This window comes from Syngnathus typhle, linkage group LG7, assembly GCF_033458585.1.
Source record: "Syngnathus typhle isolate RoL2023-S1 ecotype Sweden linkage group LG7, RoL_Styp_1.0, whole genome shotgun sequence".
In the NCBI taxonomy this organism is placed as follows: Eukaryota; Metazoa; Chordata; class Actinopteri; order Syngnathiformes; family Syngnathidae; genus Syngnathus; species Syngnathus typhle.
Genome location: NC_083744.1, coordinates 10,154,062 through 10,179,374, shown reverse-complemented (window position 1 = coordinate 10,179,374; position 25,313 = coordinate 10,154,062). Strand labels below are relative to the sequence as shown.

At 39.8% G+C, this 25,313-nt stretch overlaps 1 protein-coding gene across 1 annotated transcript in view; it reads right to left on the bottom strand.

Moving 5' to 3' along the window:
- b4galnt4a (beta-1,4-N-acetyl-galactosaminyl transferase 4a) overlaps nucleotides 1-25,313 on the bottom strand; it is an 89,195-nt gene that overhangs the window by 43,646 nt on the left and 20,236 nt on the right. Inside the window, exon 2 of the mRNA XM_061283771.1 lies at nucleotides 9,794-9,906. Coding sequence (XP_061139755.1) covers nucleotides 9,794-9,906 — 113 coding nt within the window. The remainder of the gene's footprint in view (nucleotides 1-9,793; nucleotides 9,907-25,313) is intronic.

Below are 25,313 nucleotides of genomic sequence, written 5' to 3'. Positions count from 1 at the left end.
TTAACAAGCTAGTGAATTACATTTCCATATATTCCTATCTAGTTTATTTTGCACTAAAACAATTTAATACTATACACTGCAAAGCTTTTATTAACTAACCACTAAAACATCTGAGTCTTGAACACAGCATAGATAAAGACACTCTCACAAAGAATGCACAATTGATTCCTTCTTTCAATTAACATACACTTGTTCCTGTCCACTCAGCCCCAAATTGAAAACGCCAATGAAAATTGGTTTTCTTGAGCTAGTTGCCATCTCACAAGAGCCTACAGCTGCCCCTCTGACTCTAACCATGCATCCCAGATACTAACTTCGTCCAATGTGTCAATACACCAGCAAACTTTTACTGTCTCGAGCAAGAAAAATCAAGGTGGAAGGGTGTTTAAGGACAGAATAAATCTACTGAGACACTTAGAAGAATTGATATTCTGACAAGCACAACTGAGGCAATCAGATCACTCAGTTCTAGACAAGAGACACTCGGTCAGCCTGTTTAGGCTGTTTAAACAGTGTGAGATAAAGGATTATTAAACTAAAAGAAAAAGTCAATTTGGTAAAAACCAACTTAAAATTATACATGGTTTAAAAAAATATTTCTGTTGTTCTATGCATTTCTAAAGATAACTCACTCACCCCTTTGTGATTAAATGAACTCTGAATGGTGGTATTTTGATTAAAGTCACGATTATCAAAAAAGGGAGTTAAAAAAATAACGCTGATGACCTATTCAAGGCACACAGTGGCTGAAGATGAGTAGAGAAGACACAGCAATTGTGTGCAGCCAAACAGTCGATAGATCATGAAGAGATCAATCTCCCAGAGACTGGCCTCTGTCCGAACAGTACAAGGACAGCAAAAATCAATGATGGGTATGAGTCACGGGCAAACTCTCCACAGGCGCCAATACATTATTGCATGAGATGGACATACAAGGACAAGAGGTGAGGGCATCTGAGAAAACTAAGGACACAAATTGCTTCAGGAAAGGAGAAATGGCAATGATGAATCGAAAAATGACACTTGAGAGCAAGTGTGTTTTTTGGAAACACGAAAACATGATATCCAGACTTTCTCTTCTTGAAATGCACACAAACCAATCTGGTTTGGTCCCAATATTGTAAATTCATTCCATGTATTCAGAGTAATGATGCTTTTAGGCCCTTGGTATTTATCTGTCAGCAATTTGGCAGAAGATGCTTTTCTTTTACCGTTCCAAATTTATCCATGGGACTTAGTATCCTTCCTAGCTTCTATTGTAAACTTCTTTGTGCAGAAGAACAATTGAGACGTTCTTTGTTGTCCTGTATCAAGAGGCAACAGGAGCTCACACCACACACGAAATTTTAAAAGACTACAAATAATTTTTCAGTGAGCCAAAGGTCCATTGAATTTGGTCGGACAGGCCACGTGGAATATTGTTACATACAGTAATTATATTCAACACAAAATGTTCCGTCATGGTCTGTGTTTTGGTTTTCTTTCATGTTATGTTTTGTTTTCTTTTGGTTTGTGTCTGGTTTTACTCGATTGGTTATTTTTGTTGTTTGTTTAATTAAGCATGTTCTCGTCCCTTGTGTCAACCAATCAGCTCGTGTCTTGTCAGTGAAGAAATATAGCTTGTTGAATTACACTAAAATGTTTATCAAAGGCATGGCCCACATTGGAACTGTGATTTTTGCTCAATATAAAGTGCTTGATTTTAGGGAAAAATCTTTAAAAGCTTGAATAGCATTCAAGATTTGAATATTGGTGGTGTTAATCTATTTGCGAGTCATTGTATGATGATAAATATTTGATTATATTTTATTCAAATTCATTCCACCAAAACGTACCTGTATTGAAGGATGGACTACTTGGTGCGATTAGTCAGTTTGCAGTTGATACATTTTGGTATAATGTTCCTTTGAAGGTGATTCATTCATGGATATTTATTCCCAAAAGTTTCCAAGCCCAAACATACCATTGCAATATCTACCCTCAAATTTATATCAGTGTAATAACGCAGATAGGTGGAGGTGAGAAAGATAAACAGTGTGTTATGACACGGTGAACTAAACTCAACAGAAGCAGTTGTTACAAAAATGGTTTCCATACTGAGCTGGGTTTAGAAAAATAAAATAAAAAATAATAATAATCATAGCACTTTACATCATGTCTACAAATACTATACAGCTCATTGTATTTTTTGTTGTTGTTGTTTAGACATAGACTCAACTTTAATCCTCTTTTGGAATTGCTCCCTCAGGAAATTCCTGTCCAGCAACATTCATACCTCAGTGTGAGTATACAAAAATATATAAAATACACACAGATAACATGAGCGCAAACTTAATAGGCTCTAAGAAAAGGGTGCCAACTCACAACGGCGCCATCAAAGGAAACTAACAAGTGCAACAAAATACAAGTCATCAGAGTAACAAGACAAAACTCAGAAACAAAGGAAGAAATAATTAAATGCCGTCCTCCTGGTGAGAAGCCTAAATAACATAGACAAGAGGTCCACCACAAAGCCCCCTCAGAAGAACACTCCAAAACACACACACACACAGAAATACACGCTGCGCCTGATGCCTCTGTATCAAGTCAAGAGTCACTCCTTCTTTCAATTTTATGAATAAATAATGTACATAGGGCTGTTTTATTAGATATTTTTCAATATTTGATCTGCTCACAAAAATAGCGATGCTATTAATAAAAACAAACTCTGCCCATTATTTACATGTAGATGTACATATTGTATTCAGTACGTAAAATGACCATAAATTTTATGAGACATGTGATGAAAGCATTGCAAACATCACCATTGGAGCATTGCCCTGCCTGCAATTTGAACTTCCGGCCTATATGAACCTATGGCAAAGTTGACAAATGCCTGAGAGGTGATTGAGTGACTGAAAGCAAAGAAATACCCAGAGGAAAAGCAATTCTAGAGTGAACCCTTCAACAACCTCAAATAACAGATCTGTAAACACCCCAGAGCTTGATAAATTACGAACTCACTGTGGTTAATTCAACTAACTAACTTTGATGCTTAACCAAGGTCTTTGAAGTTTAATTATACACTCTTCGAGACATACATTAACTACAAATGGCATAAAGTGTAAACAGAAGATAAATGCTGAAGGCATTGCGACGCATACTGCCTGTCTGGGCCTAATCCAGAGGCATCAACTCCGTATTTGCATCATACATGCAAAATAATTAAAAAAATATTAGTGGAAAACAATGTGTACAACTTGTTCAAACACCAACATTACACAATTAGTATTTTCCCAATTCAATCCAATTCGCGACTATAAACACTCAGATCACTAACCTCTGCGAAGAAGTATCGAAACAAGATATAGAAATAATAGATAATAGAAATAATAGAAATAATCATCCATCCAATTTTGACATCCCAGTGAATTCTTGAAACAACCCAGTGCTGTGATCTTTTGAAATTTCCGTCTGACCACGCACAACGATACTTGATATACTTGAATACTGCATGTGCACATTTAGTATCGTTTACAACACCTCACAAGCTTTGTTGCTATAAGTGGGAGAAACAAATAATCAATCCTAGGGACTCATGAGTGACGGATGGGGAATCTAATGTTTTAAGTTTGCAGCATTGACCTGATCTCACAGTGGCCCAAGTAATGCCTTCATGTTATACCCGTGTGCAAAAATGTGCATCCACTATGTCACTATGCTATGTAACATTGCTCAATGCCTTATTGTCAAAACAATTTATTCACCGTTTTATATCTTCGTGGCTGCTTTTCTTTGAGCCTACCCAGCTTTGTTTGGTTTTTTTAAATTCCGTTCATACATGTCTCCTTGTATTGGATCAAAGCCTTGACAGACTTTCAAGGAAAGAAAACAATTGTGTGACAAAATGAGACAATTCTTGTTGGTTGTTCAGCTATTGAGAAGGATGGCACCGTACTCCATCATTGAAGTCCCAAAAAAAGTTCTATTAATTTGGTAAAAGAGGAGTGATACACCAAATGAGAGGAAATTGGCGGGCAAAGCGTGGGCAAGATGCAGACATCCACAGAGGGGCGGTCAGGCTGACGGACCAAACGCCTCATGGGACATCCATTTCCACTTGGCTGGCTGTAGATCCAATCATCAACCAAGCAGCAAGCGAGCGAGAGAGAGAGAGCGAGAGCGCTGCCACTGAACTGATTTTTCAGAGCGTGACAATATTCAAAATGCAAAATATACGTGGTACCTACAGAATTGAGTCCTGTTGCTCATCCCTTAGGTCATTTGGAAGCCAAGGAATTACAAAACAAGCCAATCCTGTAACTTAGCAGTGTATCGAGGGGACATTGTGTGTTTATTTACTAATCCGTTCCGGTTGGCTGCTCAGTGCTCAGGGTCTGTGACAGAATACCACTACCTCCCATCTCCCATAAACTATCAGCAAGGCCAGGGAGATATGTTGTGGTCATATTTACAGCCTTGAAATAAACTGGAGGTGAACAAAGTGGCCATGCGACTGCCGCAATTTATGTGCCGCTCTAAAGCTGCCATGATTAAAATATTTGTTTGTTTAAACACAAATAGTGAAGATGTTGCTTTTCATAGTGGTTAGAACAATCTGCCATTGTTCTCCCTTCTTCTCAACTGGCATCTCCTCGTGACCTTCGTTGCAAAAAACCTTAACCTTGGCTAACAGTCTCGGGTGTCGTTAACATGGAAGAAGGATGGCTAGCCTTCACTTGATGGGTACTTTACATAATGCATGGCACATGATTTATCAACATAAATAATAAGAGCATTTTTCTTCAGTCATTATCTGCATGAAATATTTTAGAATGTAAAACAGGGACCCGGTGTGTTTATAATTTATAAATTGCTGAACAGCAAATATATTTTCTTACTGCCCCCCCCATCAAAAATCTTTTGACTTAAATTATACGACTAAAATCTTTATACTTTTATAGTTTTTTTTAGCAACCGGTAGACGTACACATATGAACAGTACAGCTAATTTTTATTAAACTATAAAAGTAAATAAAATTAAATAAATAGCTTTAGCATATTTGGCAAGACACTTTGCTTTTGGACCATTTACTTTCACAGCTTTAAAGGTGTCAAGAAATAGATTCCAGTAATGATTCATTTTCACTAGATCAGTCTAGATTGTATCCTGTGAGATGTAATTGGACTCCCACTATTAACCAAGATAAAGCTCAATATGCATTACTAATAGACCGTGGAGCATTGGAGGGAGCCTTCGGCGAAGGGCTGCAACAGCCTATTTCTGACATTAACACCTGGCTCCCTCTCTGGTTCTACTTGTTTCAGCATGGAGGTGTCATCCAATATGCACTTCTGGAGGACAGTGTGTTTCTTCTTTTTATTTTGTGGGAGAAAAAGAACAGAGGTTTTACAACATGGTGACAGTTAGAGTTAATTTATTGAAGGAAACGGATTGTCATCTGTGTGATGTTTAACATAACGTTTTAAAATCACACAATTGTATGTGCTGTGTTGTTAAACTGAGTCTAATTGATGTGCACCAGTGAAGCGGGCTTATAACTATGAATCGTGCTCAGTTCAATGTAGATGTTAAAAAAACTATGGTTGATTACGTTGGTACTCTTTCGTCAATAGGTCATTGAAATGATTTAGTTAAACTCTGGTCAAGTCAATGCGTATAGTGTAGAAGGGAGAAAAACTAATGATATAGAATAAAGCACGTTTTGACGCTTTCAGGTGCAATTCCCAGCTAAATGACATGCATTGATTTTCTACACATCTTATCCTTCACCAAATAGAAACTCCCTATAACTCACACACAATGGAATTCCTTCTCCAGTTCTTGTAATGTTGCTTGTGATGTTGTATCCAAATGGAATTGCATGACGCTGAAGTTATCTTTGAATATTTCGATTGTAGCAGTGCTTCCTTCACAGAAAGAGCTTTCGATCTTAATGTGTATGTGGCCTAACATGACTTAGTTTGTTAGAGTGTCATCAGTGTTTTCAAAGCATCTGTGCGTGCGTGTGGATTAAAAGCTGCTGCATAAGAATGTATAAGGCTAATCTGTGCAGAAAACATATGATGTCAACAATAAATCAATATCCATGGTGAGTTTTTATGCAAATCTTTACTTTTGTCTGAAATCGTTTTATCTTGCTCCTAAAAATATGACAGCGTGAGAATGTCCTTGGAACTTCTTAGTTTCAAAGCACAAAAGCTCAGTCATGAACCCAAATCCTTATTCTGCTACTGAAGTTCTTGAGATAAGTGAAGGGGAAAAAAAAGTTTAAATAACACTTCCACGGAGGGATTTTTTTTAATAGTATCATAATACTGGCTCATGTTTTCAAAGGAATCATATAAAGACCAATGCAGACTATTTTTTGACTCTGAGACAAAATTGTGGTTATAACAACATGGCTGGCGAAAGCCGACACAGAGCTTGTACAGGGTAAGACGAGGGTCTTCTCAGTGACACTAAAATTAGCTGTACCCTCGGGCCATGTTGACAGAACTGCTATATTCCCTTTCCCACCTCAGTGGTAGCAAATGTGATGTTTCCTCACTTGTTTTAAATAGCAGCAGCTCAGTTTAAAGACATTCAGATGTTGCAACATGGATGCCCACAATGTTACTCTGTGTAAAAACTGTCATTTCATGTCAAAACACGTAAATATACCAAGGTTCTTAAACGTTACAATACTTATCTCCAAGCCTTTATTCTCCACTTAAGTAGTTTTAGGATATGTATTACATTAAAAAAATCATGGACGTTTTTCATGACTATTTTCATGACCAACCAATTCTGGTGTGAGGGATTTTGCAAATCTACACGGAGGTTGGTAAAATCAGGTGTGTTGGTAATTTCGTGGACGCACGCAAACCGGAGCATTTTGCTCTCGGCATTGTTGCTTCTGAACACATCTCTTTTCTGCCAATTTTGTGAGGTCAGAACGTCCAACAAGTCGCAAAGCGGTCAGCCAAATTTTCTGGACTGGGCAGCAAACATTGTGTCTGCACAAAAATAAGGATGCACCCTGTTGTGAGTTTTTACTTTAGACATCCATCCATCCATTTTCTATACCGCTTGTCCCCACGGGGGTCACGGGCGTCTTATGCAAAATACATGTGTAAGTGAAAATTTGCTTCGCTGTGTGGACCTTTCACAGCAAAGTGAAGAAGAATGTAATGATGTGAGATCTTGCCTATCTCACCTCAATTTTCTCCTCAGTCACGTTTCAACATGTAAATTTTAGTCTCTGCTTCTTCCATTTTACACCCCCTGACCCCCCCCACACACAAATCTATGCTTGCTTTTATTTAAAATGAGAATCCATTTTCTTGTGCTTATACAGACTTCTTCAAGATCAAGAATACTTTTCTAATTATTTAATTTGTGAAAGAAAAGCAAAGACCAGATAATTACAATTTAAAATCTCTCTGAGAGACAAGTAGTTATCATTTTTCAATCAAGTCAGTCCATATTCTTTGAGGTATGTACATATATATATATGTATTTATTTCAAGTGTGCGCAACTGTAAGTCCTCTATTTATTTTCATCCATAGTAACGTAACTCCAATGTATAAAATGTCGAACATGAGCTATTAGTGTAGCACAATCAAGAAATTTAACAGAGCAGCCAAATAATGATGAGGGGGTTCTGTCCCCCTGACCCATATAACAGTACATTAAACTGAATAATTCCTCTGAATAATGTCTCTCACTCCCTTAGAGACAAACATACACGCACGCACACACACAAATTGCTGTCTGACATTCAGGCCCCAGAATGTGAACAGCTTTGACCTTTAGCAGTGACATTTTGAAAAAATGGACCGCTCTCACAGGAATACTCTAATAGTTAGTTTCATCCTCTGGACGATGTTGCTGTCCCAGCTGCAAACAAGACAGAACTGTAAAGGGTGTGCCATCATAGGTCATGTGCACGTATGCACAAGCAAGCACACGCGCATTCAGAGTCAAAAGGTTTGTAATGAATGGTTATCAGGAATGTTTTAGTTGTTGGGAGGAATACATTTTTTAGGTTCAGCAAAAAGATAATACGTAAGCACATTAGAAAAGGTCAATATTGTTGTTTACCACTGAAAGACGAAACGCAATTAATTGGACGCTGGTAAAGCATGATTCAATTTCAATTTTGTCATGGTAAATAATGAAAATTTAAATAACTTTCACAGTCAAACGGTTGTCACCACAAAGAAAAATTGAGACACAGTAAGTTGCAGAGAATGCTAAGGTGCGTGACATTTGTCAAAATATACAGAGAATTGACATACTCTAGTACTATTTACACCAAGCATTTTATCTTGTTGCCTCAAGCAAGTTAGCTCACCGTCTCCTAAATATACTGCTGGTTCAAAGACAAGTGCTGATGCCAATGACAGCATGGGATATTTATATTTTGAGGGAGTGTAGGAAGACACTTCAGCGAGCAAACTATTTATATGCAAGCAATTAAAGTTCATTTTCAATGTCTCGTGTCAGTAACGTGGAGTCTTGCACACATAAAAAAAAACACTTCTGTTGGTTGCCGTTGCTCCTTCTAACTCATAAAAAGTTCATGCAGTTGATAGATTATTTTACATTTTGTGTTCAAACTTGTCATCGGCCTGCTATAGGCTCATGTAACTGTAATTAACTCAAACAATACTGACATAATGCTCAGAGATATGAAATGGGGGGGTTCATACAGTTTTATATACTAGATACTGGTTCTAAGATGTGTGTCCTACCATTGTGTACAACCTGAGAATGAAACCTCCACTAATCATTTTCTGAGATAGCCATTCAGAGAACGAATGATCAAGTGACACTTTTAAAATGATTCAATAGCAGTAGGCAATTCATTAACTTTCTGGCACATTTTTGTGACTTCAGCAGAATTTCGCAGCTCCGTCGCACTAGACTGACTCAAGGAGAATATCGCTATCTATTTGGTTGTCGCTGAGGACAAAACCTGAGTCCTATAAAGCGGATTTAACGATTTCTTCAACACATTTCCTCAAGTGTTCTTTCAAATCGATTTGGAAGACAAAGGAAATACAGTATACGGCATTCAGCCTATGTCATGCTACTGTTTATTTGTGGTTAAGCACATATTGTTACGTGAATATGGTAGCACACGGCCTCACAATTTGGTTTAAGTTCGTTTGTCTGCAACTGCTGTAAATCACTTCTTACCCAAAGTCAGTTGGGATAGGCTTCAGCTCACTACTACCCGACTGAGGACAGACGCTATAGAAAATGGAGGGAAGGATGAATGATGTTGCACTTATAACTTTAAAGTGTAAGAAACAAGGGAAGGAATAGGAAATAGGTTTGATGCCTGAGATGATACATTCAAGAAATGGCAAGACACTGAGTCTCAAGACAAGGAATATATTTGGTTGATTACACATCTTTTCACACTGAATTACATTTGAAAATATGACACTTCATGTATGAATAACATTTTTAAGCTGATTCAATTTATGATTCCGCATCAGTTGCTATAAGATCATTTTAATGTGATTGATGATTTGTGGGAAGGGTCAAGTCATCACTTCACACTTTTTAGGTCTGGGGTTTGAATCTCTGTTGCGGACTTAATGTCTGGAGTTTACATGTGTGCTTATGTGGGTTTCCTCCAGATAGGCTACTCCGACTGTATTTTACTAAGACATGCATGTTAGGTTCACTGAAGACTCTTGTCCAAATTGTCTAATCAGGGTCACGGGTGAGCTGGAACCTATTCCGGCTGACTGCAAAGAGAAAAGACCACGAGCAAATGCACACGAGAGACTCACCGCCGCTTCATCCTCCCTACTGTCGCTGGTGTCCTCATTCTTATGGTGGCTAGTCGAGGAGCGAGTGTCCCTCTTGCGGCTGGTGTCTGAGCCCTCCGTCTGTCTCTCTCCATCTAGAGAAAAAAAAAACATGGACACTGTTAGGAAATCTGCCGTCATCGTCTGCTTCACTTTAATCATTTTAGCGTAATGATCATAGTAATGTAGATGAAGTGCAATCCTGATTATTTTCATTATCATATTTTTTATTGTCCATAATAGTTTTAAGCTATTCCTTTTATTTTTTATTTGTAGCCTTTGCACTATAGTTAATTCCATATAAACTCAAGTAATCATGGATAAATAGTGGGCCTAGGGAGACATGAGTTCAGTAAAATCTGACCTAAAAATAGTGGGCCTAGGGAGACATGAGTTCAGTCAAATCTGACCTAAAAATAGTGACAAGATATTAGCATACTAGTGTGAGACAGTCATCTTTCTGAACAGCCAGAAAACTATGTACCGTATTCACATTGCTGTAGATGCTCGAATCAAAGTGAAAAAAGCAAACGTTAGAGCAAGTCAATACAGCACAGTGACAGAATGGTCAACACTTGTGCATCTGCGTAGTTAAAAACAAAAAATTGAAAAAAAAAAACAATATGCACACATAAGGGTTTGTGTAAGATCATATAACAAAGAAATCTATAGCCTATTCACTCTCCTCTTTTGTATTTGGATTGCACTCTATTTGCCTTACTGTGTCATTGCTATTCAGATGGGACGCAATAAAAGGTGGCGCCTTCATAGCAAACATGGGTTGAGGTGGGTGGCGGGGTTCTCTATGGTTTTGGGTATGGATTACACAAAGAGTGGTTCATTCCCTGCTGGAGGATGGCGGGGGGTGGGGGGGGGGCGGCTCCATAAAGCTAGACACAATTGAAAACACATACATGCTTGCCCACGAACGCACGCACACACCAGGGGACGGATTGTGATTAAAAGACATGGTGGGGAGTGCTGGTAGCAATAAAGCTTAATGAGAACTAAAGGTTTTCCAATATGTCCCATTAACAAAAAGTCAGAAAAGACTGAATTAGGGGTGAGGAGGCAGTGTGTATGTGTGGGTTGAAAATTCAAAATAGAACCACAATGGCAACTGGTAGAGTACAGACATCTACCAAGGCGGTATAATCTAGTTTGCATCAACACCAAATGTTCTCGAAGTCACCAAGAATTATCCTAGACACTCGGGTTTACACGAATCTGCCTCGAAATTGTGAAATTGCAAACAAAAGAATGATTACCTCCTACATCAGAGGAACATCGTAAAACGTTCCTCGAGCAAAGTGAACATTCCAAGAACGCACGCCTCCAGCGTGCATAACTTGGGTTGATCATTTATTTTCCTCCTACACTAATGATATAGCGCTCTTTGTTATTTCACTGATTTTCTGAAAACTATGGAATAAACTGTGATTTGATCTGAAACATTTGTCTCGCTTTCTAAAGGAATGGAATGGCAGAGGAAATTGCTAGGTTCAGATCGCATGCTCTTTCAAACTGCAAGACCATCATTCTCGCCAATGCATTGTGTTCCGACTCTCATCCACTCTGGAAAAAGAAAGCCTAAGCTTTCAGAAAAAGTCATAGCAGAAAATGAAAGTTAAAGAAGCTTTCGGTGACAGCAACTTCCAACAGGGCCCAAGCCAAAAGCTTCAAGTTTGTAGTCCGATTGGTCGTGGTGTAAGTGTAGCCTTCAGGCTCCTTCAGAGCTCAACATGATCAAAGGGATGCTCTATCCAACTATGTCTGATAACTGCTCCAATTCTCCATCTATTGTTGAGCAGAAGTCTAAAAGCAGCAGGACATTTTCCAACTTTAACCTTGATCTGTGAAAACCTGCAAATGAAGCAGTTGTCAAGGGGAGATGAGGTGGGGGAGTCGTAGGGTTAGGGTTAGGTTAACCCCAGGTACCCTGTCAGTCATAGGCTACTGTAAGTTAGCAAAAAGATCGCAAAAAGTACTGTATAGTATATGGAGTAGAGAAAGTGTATTCAAGATATAGTGATATTTGAATAAAACATAGTGTGATAAGTGTTATATCATTTATTGTTGCTGTACAGCTATGCCTAACTAGGTTTATTTAAATTTTAGGCTTTGATTTATCTCTACAAGGCTGTCCCATTAAACAAGACAGTGTATGTCAAGTAAACCTAAATGTATTCAGGCCAGCACAGGCAGAATGCAAAAAACTAAGCCTCTTTTTTGCCACCCACTGAAGTTCATGCATCCAGAAAGTGCTCCAGCGAGTTCTCCACCAGGCATTTCCATTCATAAGCTGATCTCAAGGTGCAGCTTGCAGGTGGGCGAGAGAGGAGCTGGTGAACTCCAGCGAGTGCAGAGAAGTCCGTACGAACTACTGGACTGTGACGGGACTTCCTCTTGCCTCCATGCTGCCTCTAATGAAGTAATGAATAGCAGACTGGCAGGTTAATAGAAGCCAATCGACTACGAGTCGAGCCAGCAGGAGGAGGCCATGTGGAATACTGATCACTTAGCCGTTTCCTCCCTATTCTTCTGCCTAATCTGTTCATGCCTCAAACCCAAAAGCATCACAAGCAGCAGCATCAATGATGTTGCCTGAAGCACTCACCATTTAGCATTGTAAGTGTAAGGTTAGTACTTTTGGTTCATCCACGTACATGGGTGCACTGTGTAGTGAGCATAGTTATGTAATAAATAACCTTTAATTAATATTGAATGAATAAAAGTATTTTGCTGGGTAGCCTGGCCATGCTATACAGTGCAGAGCGTTTGACTGAATTCAAATAGTCCAGTGAAGACTGAACAAAGAGGCAGTAGAAGGAACCTAGTCGCGAGAAAAGAAATTTGTGGCGGACAGTTGATTTGCTCTTTTCAGTATTTTACTCAGAACTCTTTGGCAGAAGAGAACAAGTGCAAAACACGTAATCCATTTATTTAAAATAGAGAGATTCAAAATAAAAAGACAGTTGCTAATTCTTACTCTATCTGAAGGTAAAAAAATGCATGTGTGATGTCCATGCAGGAAACATAAACATATAAAGTACATCTATTGAGGGGGTGACATTTTAATGAATTGCATTTATTGAACAAACCTGACCATACATGCCAACAGAGCCTAGTTTTGGCTCATTACGACGTACAATTATCAAAATGAGTACAAATTAGCAAAAGGAAGCAATCGGTTTTAGACTGATAATCACACGTGGAGGTTTCTCTCAGTGGATAACTATGCCAACAGCGAGGTAAAGAGCGATTGTTATGCTTTGAGATAATTACTAATTTCTTCGTTGAGTACCTTTTACAAAATCCTTTTTTAAAACTTCAAGATTCAAATGGATCTTGGTTTATTCAAATGGCCAAACCCTCTAACAGAGCAGACAAAAGTTTGAGCTGTTGGACAGGATGCATAATGTGCTGCTCTCCTCAACCTATGACCTTTCTCAATGTTAAAATGCTTTGCTGGCTTCCTAGTGATTTCCTGGGTTAGACCATGTGGTTCCTGCTGTAACCATTGACACTACAAGAATTATATTTCACTTAAGACATCATTAAGACTGATTAAGACTCTTATTAGTCATGCTGAGTTTAATGTATTAAGCAGCAAATTAACCTCTTGGGAAGTCCTGAATCCTAATAGTGGCATGTTTTGATTTGCTTTATGTTGAAGCAAGTAGGCCCATCAACAAGCAGGCTACGTGAGTGAGCACGCCGCTGCCTCACCATCCGCCCAAAGAAAAACCTGTGTACTGCTGATCCGGGCCGGGGCATTCTCTCTATCTGCCGTCACCATTGTTGAAAAACAGAACCCCCGGTGCTTTATTGATCCACAATATCCAATATCCTGTCCAGTGTGTGCATGTATATACTATCTCATTATGTGCTTTCCATCAAAGCGAGGTGGGAATTTACTTAGACGGAATATTAAGAGATAAATGCTAGTTACGCTCCACTGTCAGTCATTGAAGTGTTGGCATTCCTTTACTGTCGATGTGGCTGCGTGAACAAACGCATGTGAGAATAGTCACGTGACGTCCAGAGCTCTATTGGCAAGGCTGATCTCTTTCCCTCAACTATATCACACTTTGACTTACCGTATTTTCCGCACTATGAGGCGCACCGGATTATAAGGCGCCCCTTCAATGAATGGCCCATTTTAAAATTTTGTCCATATATAAGGCGCATAGAATAAATAACTCAACGTTGCTCAAACGTTAATGCAATCGCAATATAGTAACACTCGATATAGTGAAAATAATGACCATATATCAATAACTAAACGTTGCTCAAATGTTAATATCACACAACACACAAAATAAACACGTAAAGCTTACTTAAATTAATCCTCATCCACAAATCCATATTGGTCCATATATAAGGCGCACCGGACTATAAGGCGCACTGTCGGCTTTTGAGAAAATTGGAGGTTTTTAGGTGCGTCTTATCGTGCGGAAAATACGGTAATCTGAATGATGTAGGTGACACTCCTGCTCAATACTAAATACCTTTCCTTCTTTTCATCTTTTGGAACATGATTAAAGATGTATAAGTAGTCTATTAGCTTTTTTAAGCTTTTAAAAACAGGAAGGCGATATCAGGCAGTGGGAAGGATTCTGAGAGACTTTGGACAAGTTGATTAAAATGGGCTTACTAATGGTGGAGAGGCGCTTGAGTGGGATGTAATGCAAGGATAAGAAGTTGTGAGAAGGAATAAAGAAAGCAACGTAAGTTTCAAGACGAGAGGAACCTCAGCGTTTTTTTTCCCTTGATATTGCCATAACTAATTATTCCCTGCTGAGTTTTACAGGACACTGATTTTAACAGACCAAGCCCTCATAAAGTTTAATAAGGCTAATGGCTTATTTCATTGCAATCCGGCGTGACACAATGCAAGTTGTCAAATTGAAATACAGTGTATATGCTGTAACAACTCTTTCAGGATAGGTTCAACAACACAGCATGATGTGGCAGAGGGCAGCATAAGGCAGTGCTGGCCAAATGGGAACGGCTAATTATAGCAAATAAACTGCACTGATGTGTGCCATTAACTACACAGTAATGAAGCCAAGTGATGGGCTGCTGTGACACTGATGAATGGGCAAGGCTCTCTCTGGCCATATAGTTCACACAGGCTCTCGAGGAGAGTGAGAGCACTTGAAGATAAGTGACAGCAAGCTGTGGAAGTTGAATGAAAACAAAGAATAAAAGATGTTGAATGTGGAGTGGTGCAATAGTATAGGTGTTTGTAGACTAAGGGTGTGCAGGGCAGAACAAGTGATGCCTTATGTGCCGTGATGTGGGTCAGGGCCAATGAGGTCACACTCTCCCTGCTTAGTCCTCAAGGCCGATCTGAATGTTATACATATGATGTTATGCATTGCACCAATAACTCACCACAGCTGCTATTTACGGAGCATTCAAATTTCAGAAAAGGAGGAAAAAATGCTTTGGTTGGAAACAAATATCCGATCAAAGCCCCGAGGCGCAGTGCACCCAACGATTAAAAGGCAGCCGGAGACAAAGTGGAATGACCTGATTGCATTAATGGAGCCCAACCACAATCACGCACAAAGAAACTGGTAGAGAGAGAGGATTCTTTTAGAGCCCATCTAATAAATACAATCAATAATGTTTGCTTTAGAGTTAACAAACATTTGGGTGCTACATTCAGACTAAAAGCCAGTGTGTAAAGAGCTTCTCATGATTTATTTACAAGAAGGCAGCTCAATAGTTAGTGTTCTATCAATGCATCTTTACTACTACTGCAAACCAAAAGAAATTGAACAATTAAATGCACAAAGGCTTGAGAATAACCAGAATTTCTTGTCTATCTAAATGCATGTTATATTTCATGACAACAGTGTGCATTAAAGTGACTGATTAGCAAGGGAATCTGTTTAAATTCAAACGTGATGTTTGACGCCAACTCATCAATCCACCCATCCATTATCTGAGCCGTTGGAGCCCATCCCAGCTGACTTCGGGCAGTAGGTGAGGGACAACCTGCACTAGTTGCCAGCCAATCGCAGAGCACACAGAGGCTAACAGACATTCACGCTCGCGATCACACCTAAGGACAATTCAGGGTGTCTAATTGACCTACCATGCATGTTTCTAGAATGTAGGAGGAAAGGGGAGACCCTGGAGAAAAAACACGCAAGCGTAAGGAAAACATGCAATATCCACGCAGGCGGGCTGGAGCCGGAATCCAACCCTGTACCTCTAAACTGCGAGCCAGATGTGCAGTTCAACAGAAAAGTGTGACCGCCTTCCACTAAACATATATATATATATATAAAATATGCTAATAAAATGATATAATATGATATATAAGATTACTTATATTAGCATTTTTTTCTACAAGTACAAGATCATCAAGGATCATATAACCTTCTGCAATGGCTCTAACAGTTGAATCAAAACTTTTTCAAACACCTCAAGACCTCTTTGGGGGGGACAAAGGTCCTTTTCATTGAAACACTCAGTTGTCATAGAGACAAGACGGGGAAAAGAAAACCCTCCATGAGCAATACAATTTCTAAAACAAGCCAGTTCACAAAAGAATGGAGGGAAGGGGCAAATATGACTCCAAGGTTTTCCACATGCAAGTGCACGGACACTGTGTGAACACAACGCACAAAGCAATCCTAGTGACACCCAGAGGAGGCTGCTCCAATCCCAGCGGCTGAGATAAGGAGCCCACAACCACCATCACAGCTCATGTGTCACCGGGGAAGCATTAGGAGAGAGCACAAAGAGGCGACATGCTTCCCAACCCCCCCTCGCTTATTTGCATACATTTGTAAACACAAAAACAAAGCCAACATGGGCCATCTCGCTAGACTAATGCGTTGGCTCGAGCCGGAGCAGAATGAAGCATCCAAATGAGGCGAGGGCGCTAACCGTAACCTTTCCGTGATAATTCATCCATCTTGTGGGCTCCTGACAAGCGAGACAGCGCGGCAGACAGTCAGCCGACACTAAAGGCGTCCTTTCAGGCTACATACAACAGTTGAACTAGAATGCGGACCCTGGTCTCCTGGCACTAAGGCACGTGTGTTACAAAACGGAGGGGAAAATGGCATTGTTCTTGATGGAGCAAGGAGGAAGAAGAAAGAGATGTGGGAATATGAAAGGAAAACTGGAGACATTTGATATGCTTGACTTACAGACAGACCAGTATCATCAGTAAAACCGGAAAATACTTAAGACTGAACCCCAAATAACCTCACTCTGTTTACCCCCTTCCCTTTTTGTGTGGCTCCATCATTGCTCGTGTAGTTCTCTGCTTCTTGGTCTTATTTGTACTTCCAAAATCACCCGTCTCGCATTTATTCTCACCTTTTGGTCATCTTTCTTTCAATCATGTCCCTGCAGCTCGTTAATATTGGAGTATTGTTCCCTTGCAAGGCCACGGAGAGGTCAATGTCTGAGGGTCATTACACTTTGGATCGTTTTGTCAGTATGCTGAGAGGGAAAGATGTATAAAAAGAGAGGTGAGGGTGGGAGGATGAGGAAAGAAAAGTACAAAAAAAGAGGCAATGGTAAAGCTTTACAGCACAAAAACAACAGATAAGAGGACACAGGGAGTGGAAAGGAGAACAAGAAAAAAAGGAGAGAAGGAGCTCCATACAAAAAGAAAGGCAGACGAGGACAGAAACAATAATAGCCTTGTCTTATCACTGCACAGTGATGAATTTCCTTCTCACAGGAGTCTCCCGGCCCGGATCGTGCCTGATGACAAACCCCCTCCATCCCTCACTGCACCCATTGTTATTTATGACTGCCACTCTTCCACAAGCAGCCAAGTAGGAACCAGCTGGGCTTCATTTCATCTCAGGTCAGTGTCGACCCTCCTGGGACCTGATGACAGCGTCAAACGGGGCCTCGCCTCGCTTGTCACGGGCCTTTCAGCACATCAACTCTTGATTACCAGGGATCAGTGACTTGATTGTTACCTGATGCTTGTGAAAGTAACAATGGCGGTATAATAGGATGAATATACAGAAATGACACCATAGCAAAGTCATTGATATTGACAATTAAATTGTCTATTCAGCATGTATCATAAGTGATGAAGCTTGTGTGCTTTCTTTTGTTCCAACTTATTTTATCTGTTGGTCAATCAGTTTCTATAATAATTCGTGTCTTATAAGGAACTGTTTCAATTAGAGTGTAAGTTGTGTCACTCTTTTGTAGACTATTCCCGGTAGCTCTCCATAATTCTCCAATAACAAAATTAGCATGACTCAGCCCCAAGAAGCACTAAGCACTTTGCCAGGCAATTATTTCATGGAATCTGCTGCAACTGTTTGCATTTTGTATGTAGTGTCTGTTTACCAATTCACATCTTCCTGCCTGGAATCAATTATTCAAGGGTGTTACTTTTTGTACCCTCCAACGACAGCACAGGCTGGCCTCAAACGAGAAGCCGAGTCATTGATCGGCACCTCTAACGACACTGAAAATGAACAGGAGACGTAAAGTGGCAGGTTCAGCACTAGGACAAATGTGCCACACGTGCGCGGGAGGCAGAAATAGGAGTGCAGAGACACATTAAGCATGAAGGAACACACTAAGTATGGAGGAACATTTACAATGTTGGTATGCGGCCGAAAATGGTGACAACAGTTTGAGATGAGAAGCCGTACGGAAAAGACATGCACACTGCGGGTATGATGGGGAAAATGTAAGCATGTTTTCATTCGATATAGTTTTGGTATGTACTGTGCTGCATCTCACGCTCAAAAGAGGACTAGCCTTATAATAAATGGGTCACAATTTCCAACGATGAAGCATTCAAACAGTGGAAAACTCACACACACGGACACACACACAAAGCTGTATCTTATTAAGCCGTAACCGTTTCCTGTACTTAGTAAAACAGCTACGTATAAACGACCTAACTGATGTGGAAAAAGATGATGTCGTCAAGTTAAAAAGGAGCATGTTAGTCAGTAATTGGCAAAGCATTTTGAAAGCTCCTCTTTGATTGTGAAAGTATTGTCAGGGGAAGAAGACACAAGCGGGCTGAGCAAAAAGGGGCAAAACAACATGTTTTTAATCTGCTTAATGGAACAGATGCCTGGCTTACTTACTTAGTCTTTGAGAGCCCACCATTCAAATCACAGAGTGTGGAAATATCTGTGCCTTGGATGTGTCGCTGCTTGGCAACCTCCTTAACAGTAATGAACACATCCCATGCTCCGACAGGTGCGGTGTTCAATTGTACTCTGTAATCTTTCTTTGGTGAAGCTTTAAGGGATGTAAAAAGTTCACACACCCCGACGCTTCTCCTATAGTTTGTCTTTTAAATTTTGTGGGCGTGGCTCGGATATACCTTTTTTTTTTTTTTTTTTTGGCTGTTGGTGGACATATGATCATGTTCTATGATTTCTGCCCAGGAAGCAAGAGTCATGCAAAAGTGTGAAATAATCCTATGCATTGCATTGACCTTTAGCTGCACCCACTAGATAGCTGGTGTTTTTTTATGAAGACCATACAGGTCTTGTTTTAAACACAACTTCTTTTTTTTGTATGGATGGATCAAAAAACAGTTGTGTTTTTTCTTTTTTTCCCAGCCAACCTAGTAAATGAATAGGGTCTGACAATTTGCACATGAAAATATGGAGTTATCAAAAATGTATTATAAGAAATAAAATAATATATAAGAATTTTCACATTGCTTGCTAAGTAAAAGTGTTCGTATACAAGAGTTTGTTTGTTAAATTAAAATTGTCAAAGAGATAGGCAACAACAATGTTATTTATTATGTGTGTCATTTTTTTCGTGCAGCTTTCTCTCGAGCTTTTGGGCTAATGTTTTTTTTTCTAGCATCTACTCTAATTCCCGACGCTGATCTCCTCTAATCACCCAATTAGTTCCCCCAATGCTCTCTTTTGGTTTTCCATTTCAAGTTTTAATTGCTTGACGAAATAAAATGGATGTTTCCGATTAAATAATAATACGTAGTCTTTTTAGATAACAAGTTGTCAGAATAAAAGATCTGAAAGCACTCACAAACCTTCCGTCATTTTAATGTGAAACTATCACTATTTTAGAGATACTGCATAAAGAAAACAAAGAAACAATCAAACTTTTTACACCACAGAATGTGCAAACAAAGAATAATTTTTCCATTGAGGGTAACAAAGCCATAGAAGACGTTCTGACAACAATGAGATTAAAGCTCCGCTGTCTTTCGTGGTACACCAGAGGCTGGCATGTATTTCCTTGGGCAACCAATCATTCTCCCAGGAGAATGACTCATGTTGAAATTAAAAACTATCATCGGGAGCAGCCAGGATGCCCGAATTTAAGTTGAAGAGGAAAATAGTTACATCAGTCAGATGAGTTCCAACAACATGCATGCCTCTGCCACAAGCTATATGCTACTTATAGTTTGTTTTTACTTTATGTCAGATTTATAAACATTATATTCATCACATTAGAAATTCAAGGAATATGTTTAATTTTCATCTAAGGAGCTGTATCACACATCTTTTCACAATTTCACAAAACAGATCCCATGAAATGTCTGTGTCAAAATACCCCATGAATGAACTATTACATTCATATTTGTCCAGTATACTTCTTGTGATGCTAAATTAAACCCATTTCAGGGACAGTGTTGTCTCATTCAGTGAGCTGGCCCTCATCCTCCACATATAATGGTGCAATAGCAACCCAGGGTTTTGGTACAAAATTAACCAACGGGCTGGATCTTGCTGTGTGTGTGTTCTGGCTAGTATTTAGCCGGCAATCTTCCCTTTTCCATCCGTTGGCACTAAATGTGTGCTGCAAACGGCTTCTTAAAGTCTCCAAAGTGTGGAAATGAAGCATTTGATCCAGGGAATGGGCCACCGTCGAATTGACAACGTCACAGAGCAATCGAGTTAGTGCCGCTTATGAGAAGCTAATGCTTAAAGATAACGCTAATCTGCACGTTCAGCAAAATAATGTTGCTCTAATCTTGCCTGAAGCCACCACTGGCAAGCAGGCAAAGTCAGATTATGAAACCATTACTCAAACATATTTTCTCTTATTAAAAGGGAAATCAATGATGTACTTTGTTAAAATTCTTGCCACAGTTTAACGTAAAATTTTAATGTGGGACATATTAAGGAACCCACATTATTTTTGCTTCTCTAAAATCAATCATTCGGACATATTTGGATTTTAAAACCATTTTCAATATTTAACTCGCAGCTTCGACTGATTCGTAGACAAAACACAGGACATGATTTCAAATTGACAGTGCCGAAAAAGTGCAAACATTTAGTATGTTACTGGTTTGGTAACGTTAAGGAAAGGGACTGGGAATGCTACACAGCACACAGGCTTGGTCACTAGTTAGTTGCAGACTGCAAAATACACGCAGGTGAAGGGGTTTTGCTATCGGCATTGAAACGCAGTAATCAACATAAGTTAATCACGTCTGTCGCGAAAATCGGCCGATCATGATCATTGGCCGAGCGATTGGAGTGCAGTTACAGGGTTACAACAGTGTCAAAGCTAAGTAATAATCGTATCTACTGAAAAAAACAAATGATTCATATCAAAAGCTCATGATGTAAAATATCTGCTTGATAGGTGATTAAAAACACTTCCACCATCTTCAGCCAAAAAAGACAACTCTAAATACTGAAGCCAGTCTGAGTTATTCTATTTGACCAAAAGAAAGTAGAAACATGACTGGGAGTGCATTGTTGACACAAAATGTAGCATGGGAAACAAATAATGAACAGATAGAGGCTGAGGCTGAGAGACAAAGAACAGCCACCAAACAGACAAGAGAAACGAGTGGAGGCGAATGGTAGGAGACAAAAAAAGGAGCGCACGAGGAAGCCATACAGCTAAGATGAGAGAAGTGCTGCAAAAGTAATGAGACGAGAAAGTAGATGACCTTAATCAGTCACTCTCAAGCATGTGCATGCCCACAGACACACACACAAACACTTACAAACGTGTCTGGAGTGCGTTTGCACAGTGAAGCTCTTGGTTCCATTACTGGCCCATTTCCTCGGCCTAATACCCCCACAGGAGCCGGTGATAAGGAATGTGCACACACTCCTCTGTGCGCAACATCTCATTTGAACGGAGGAAATTGGAAAGAAAAGGAGAAAGGAGAAATGTGTGCAGAGGTGAGAAGGACAGCAGATGAGGGCTGTGGACGGAGAAGGCGGCGTGGAATGGAATGGATGTTTGGGAGCAGAGCCCAGATAAGCCCCGTCCACCACTCCATGATTAAAAGGTGTGCTTCTGTGATTAAGGAAGGGAAGAGTGGGGATTGCGAGTAAGCTAAACGTACGGCAAAATGTTAATAAATGTGAAAAGTAAGCCAACAACAAGATGGTAAATATGGGAATGAATGCAGCGGGAACTACAATCGCAGATCGGTAGAGCACAAATGCACCAAAGCAACAAAGTGACACACTTGTGCCTGCCATTATTCAGTAAAAGAATTTGGGAAAATGCTCACAAAATATCATACATGTAGACTAATTAGGCCTAACCCAAGGCAAGAGTTAGAAGGGGGCGGTGCTACTCTACTCAAAGAGCCAGCAAGAACACAATTGTTTGAAGGAGAAAAAACAACAACACTTAAAGGAATCAAGGTAAATCGCTATACGCTAATTCAGAGCAGCCTCCACCCATCTGCTTCACAAAGCAAAAGCATCAATCGCACCATCTGATGATGGACTGGCAACGTCAAGCACTTACTAGTCATGAATGCGGGACACACTCACCACCACAGACCAGAGCGGCGCTTGGCACCAGAAAGCAGGTCAAGTGGACAATGAATGAACAGAGCTACAAAGCAAACACAGAAGATATTAAGTTGTTATGCAGGGCAGCTTGTATGCTTGCACACGCAGGCGCACACACACACACACACACACGTGTCACATATAAGAGAAGACAGGTGAGTTGTTGCAGAGGAAGCAATTCCTCTTTGTGATTTACTTTTGATGACCGATAGTGCTGTGAGGAGCCAAGCTACAACATTTTACTAAGATATCTTTGGAAAATCTGGAACATGAGTGGCACTGTTAGTTTCAGAGAGCCAAGGCTGACTGACAAGGCCAATTACACTGAAGCCAAGATTGACGCTATTCAGTGAAAGAATTGACCGACGGCTGCCAGATTTACTCATTTAAATGGTTAATCTGAGAAAAGCAAAGTGGAGAAGTGAGGAAAGCATTTAGCATATCATCTATGAATTATACATGATAATTCATCTCTTGTACTGTTGCAATTATAAAGCAAGCAGAAAGAAACAAGATCTTCTTTTAGCCCTGATGCAAAATGCAGACTGAGAAGTATTCAAAAACAAAAAGCATGAAAGAGACAATCATAAAATCATTGTATTCACTAAACAGAGATTAGATGATGTACCAGTGAGATTTCTGCCCTTGTGCTATACCTCATGATTTAAAGGGGGAGTCAACCTCAAAATATTCTTTGTAATAATGTTTTGATTAATGTTTCGTTACCGAGGAATGTCTAAGTCGAAGACAATCAAAACAAATATGTACGTCTACCTCACGGGCGAGAGAGTTTGGGTTCAAAATTGGGCAATGTTGACTTTGCATGTTCTCCCAGTGTATTTTCTGCGGGTACTCTGGCTTTGTCCCGCATTCCAAATAGATGCATGTTAGCTTAGTTGAAGGCTCTAGAATGTCCACTGCGATTGTGAGCCTGACTTGTTTTCTTCGGGTTCTGATTTGCTCTCGGTGCGCCTGGCACCACTTTGCATAGCAGCAGACACCCATTGGTGTTTGAATAAGTGTGTGATTGATTGAATATAGGCCTGAGGCACCGTGACAGTATATTGTGTCATTCAAATTGTGGATATCTTCCTTGCAGTGTGGGGCAAAAGGGCGCTGTGCATATTTAAAATAATTGTGATTAGGAAAAATGTATTTTGGAAATGTTCTTTTTGCTTAAGGCTTTTGTTGGTACAATAATTGCATATATTTTACAGACAATGATAAAGTGCTTCTTGAGGGCACTAAGAGCACGTGCCCACACACATTTTAAAGGATGTCAAGATGTGGATGTACTTCATGCAGGTCTGGCTAGGAGCCAGAACAAGACTCTCAAGGCAATATGTTTCTTTTCACAAGCATTCACAAAAGGCGACTTTGCAGGGAGCCCTCCGAGGTTCTGTCTAATCCTGCTCAGACTCTCCCGTTGCCACTCAAAGCTATTGTTGAATCATGAAAAGCACCACCAATCTGCGCAAACCCGAGTATACGGGTTAGAGGGGTCAGCGGAGTGTGTTCGTTTCCGTGAAGAATGAAACCACAGCCGCGTACAGCTGGGTCGCGAACAAGTCTTGATGCTTTATCTTGACATAGTGCTATGTAGATTTTTACAAAATAATCTCATTGCGGAAAACATTTTCACATTTCATCAGCCCAATTCAGAGCCTTATAAGGCTTGTGATGCAAACAATAAATCACCATCACCAACTTTAGAGTATATGTATAAGTCTTACTGGGCATTTTATTATAACAAGTTGGAAGAAAAGTAAAACACTAAAGACATAAACACAAATATAATGGTCAACACATTTGCCTTTCAGTCCATCAATTCAAGCTTGGGCTATATCAATTATTACATGCACCTCTTTTTACTAAATCTAAACAAGTAGTAGCAATGAGGGTTTTAAGAAAAGACAACAGCTCAACATCATCATGTACTTTTGTTTTTCCACACAAAGACAAGTCCACGCCATTGATTCACTGTTGGTATAAAAGAGATCCTGGCCCAAAAACCTAAAATCTGTATATTGAGCAAACGTATTTTGCACATGTGCATGTTGTTTGTCCATATTTAGAATCGCCTTCTTGTCATCTGGTTAGGAAGTTCATGGTCCTATGTGGCCCATCAGTAAAACTGATGAAAAAGTCTTGCCCCCTACAGCATTTAATTTCTCCATTAACATCTCAGATTTTGTCTTTTGTCTTTGGGGTTCTGTACGCGAGGAGAATTGGGAAAGCTGATCTGAAAAGGAAAAAGCGGACATACTGACCTTTAATGTACTCACCAGATACTTTGGAACCATTGACAACAAATATGCCCAACTACAAACTGTACTGCTCGGTCAACAAAAAGCTTTCATTCCTATATGTGTGTTTTCTGACATAAACACTTTGCTTCTTTCAGAAGCTGGATGTTATGTGAACCTTCCAAAATGATTAATTGAAAAAAACAAAAACATCAGTCATGGAAGCTGTCAAGATGCTCGCGGCAACATTAAAGGCCTCTGGAGTTCTGGCAAGTACCAGTTATGTACAACATGTGACAACAATCTGTCATTTTTCTCAAGGAAGCCTTTCATTTAATCATCAGGCAAGCTAAATGTTTCGAAAAAAACATCCAATGGTCTACGGAAGGCTCCCTCACATTCTGGCAGATTTAGAAAGCCATCCTTGAAAGATGTGGCCAAACGAGTATTATCTGTGGCCTGAAAAGATTTCAGAATACC